This window comes from Penaeus monodon, chromosome 41, assembly GCF_015228065.2.
Source record: "Penaeus monodon isolate SGIC_2016 chromosome 41, NSTDA_Pmon_1, whole genome shotgun sequence".
Classification (NCBI taxonomy): Eukaryota; Metazoa; Arthropoda; class Malacostraca; order Decapoda; family Penaeidae; genus Penaeus; species Penaeus monodon.
In genome coordinates, this window is record NC_051426.1 from 7,010,594 (window position 1) to 7,013,093 (window position 2,500).

The 2,500-nt window shown below is 39.1% G+C and overlaps 1 protein-coding gene across 4 annotated transcripts in view; it reads right to left on the reverse strand.

Annotated features, from left to right (window-relative positions):
• LOC119598674 (lachesin-like) overlaps positions 1-2,500 on the reverse strand; it is a 145,099-nt gene that overhangs the window by 2,063 nt on the left and 140,536 nt on the right. For all 4 annotated transcript variants that reach the window (XM_037948397.1, XM_037948396.1, XM_037948395.1 and 1 more), the window contains 2 exons: positions 2,146-2,265; positions 427-597 (listed from right to left, as the gene is read on the reverse strand). In XM_037948397.1, coding sequence (XP_037804325.1) covers positions 427-597; positions 2,146-2,265 — 291 coding nt within the window. The remainder of the gene's footprint in view (positions 1-426; positions 598-2,145; positions 2,266-2,500) is intronic.

A 2,500-nucleotide genomic window follows, 5' to 3' on the forward strand; every position in this document is an offset into this window, starting at 1 on the left:
ACAAACAAACAGACTACGGGAGAATAGCCCACAAGATGACAGGCACAAGCTCAAGCAGACAGGCAAAGATACAAGCCCAGACAAGTAAACAGACCCAACACACACAGACATAGTCAGACAAACGACACAAGCCAAGCAAGCAGGCAGACACAAGCACAAGAAAGCAAATAGATCCATACGAACATAAAAACAGGTCAGTCACACAGGCAAAGACACTTCAACACAACCAAACATACATACACAAACTCAACAAGGCATACATGAATCAGACACACACGCACCCAATCAAGCACACACACACAAGCAGAAAAAAACAAACAGACACACTCAAACAAGCACACAGGCACAAAACCCAACCACACGCACCCAAACACAAAACAATCAGCCCAAAGCACAAACCCAAGTAAACATTCAGACCCAACTTACCATACACCTTAATCCGGCCTTGTGCTTCTCCAAGGGAATTCTTGGCTGTACAGTAGTACTCTCCCGCGTGTTGGCTCCGAAAATGGGTGATCGTGAGCGTCATCTTCGTCATGTAGAAATTGCTGTGTTTTTCGTGTGTGATATATTCCTTGTTGCTAATCAGCATCTCGCCTGTGAGGGAGAGGGAGAGAGAGAGGGAGGGAGGGAGAGAGAGAGAGAGAGAGAGAGAGAGAGAGAGAGAGAGAGAGAGAGAGAGAGAGAGAGAGAGAGAGAGAGAGAGAGAGAGAGAGAGAGAGAGAGAGATTGAGATTAGAGGGGGTGAGATGGGGGAAGGAAGAGATGGGAGAAAGGGAGAGATATGAGAAGGAGAGAGAGAGAGAGAGATGGAGGGTGGAGAGTTGAGAGGGAGAGATGGGGAGGGAAGGCGGGTGGGTGGGTGAGAGGAAAAGAGCACAGGAGAGAGAGAGAGATTTAGAGAAAGGGGAAAATTTTTAATGAAGAAAGGGAGAGATGGAGGGCGAAAGGGTAGAGGAAAGGTAAGAGCGTGAGAGAGGGAGTAGGAGAGGAAGGGAGAGATGGAGAGAGAAGGTGAGAATGTGAGAGGACGGGAGAGCCGGAGAGAGAGATTTAGAGAGGGAGGGAGAGAAGAGGAGATGGAGAGAGGGAGGGGAGAATTGAAAGGAAGGGAGGGATGGTGCAAGGGTAGAGGGAGGGAAGGTGGAAGGGAGAGAAATGGAGAAAGGGAGAGAGTGAGAGGAAGAAAAAGAAAGGGAGATGATAGAGGGAGAGATATAGAAATCGATGTATTTTTCTTGTTATTATCATTATCATTATCATTATCATTATTATTATTATTATTATTATTATCATTTTATTATTATTATTATTATTATTATTATTATTATCATTATTATTATTATCATTATTATTATTATTATCATTATTATTATTATTATTATTATTATTATTATTATTATTATTATTATTATCATAAAAAATACATATAATGATAAAATTAGTGACAATAATAATCAATATTAAAATGGTAATAATAATAAAAGTAATGATGATCATGATAATAATGATAACAATGGCGATAATAATGGTAATGATGGTGACAATAGATAAAGCTAGTAACAATAGTATTAATAACAGTAATAATAATAGTAATAATAAAAATAATAATAATAATAACAACAACAACAACAACAACAACAACAACAACAACAACAACAACAACAATAATAATAATAATAATAATAATAATAATAACAAGAAAAACACAATAATGATAGTAGTAGTACTACCAGTTATAATAATAATACGCAGAAGAAAAATATATAATAATAACAATAATAATAGCAATAGTACCATTAATAATAAAAATAGTAATAATAATAATAATGATAAGGAAATTAAATAATGATGATAATAATAATGATAAGAAAAAAAAATAACAGCAATAATGATGATAATAACAATGATAATAATAATGACAATGATAACAGTAATAATACAATAATGATGATAATAACGACAATGATAACAAATCCCTTGAATCGTTTTTAAAGTGTAAAAGTGTAAAATATAGAATAAATAAATAAGTAATAAATGAATAAGTAAATAAAATAACAATTATGATAACAATAATAAAAAGAGTACTGATTAAATAAATAAATGCATAGCTAACAACGAGGAGGAGCCACCTTCAAAACAAACCTGAATCGCGGGTCCAGTACTGAATGGACTTCGGTGACGCCTCCAAGTTACACTCCAAGGTGGTCTCGCTCCCGATGGGCACGCCGATCAGCTGATTTGGCACGTGGATGACAGGCCGGACTGTGGGGGTGGGAGGGGGGGAGGGGGTTGGTTTAGGGGGAGGGGGGGATGGGTTGGTTTAGGGGGAGGGGGAGGGGTTGGTTTAGGGGGGAGGGGGGAGGGGTTGGTTTAGGGGGAGGGGGAGGGGTTGGTTTAGGAGGAAGGGGGAAGGGGTGGGGGAGAGGGATGAGGGGTGTGGGAGAGGGGGGAGGGAGGAGGAGTTGTTATAAGGGAGATGGGGGGATGGGGGAGAGGG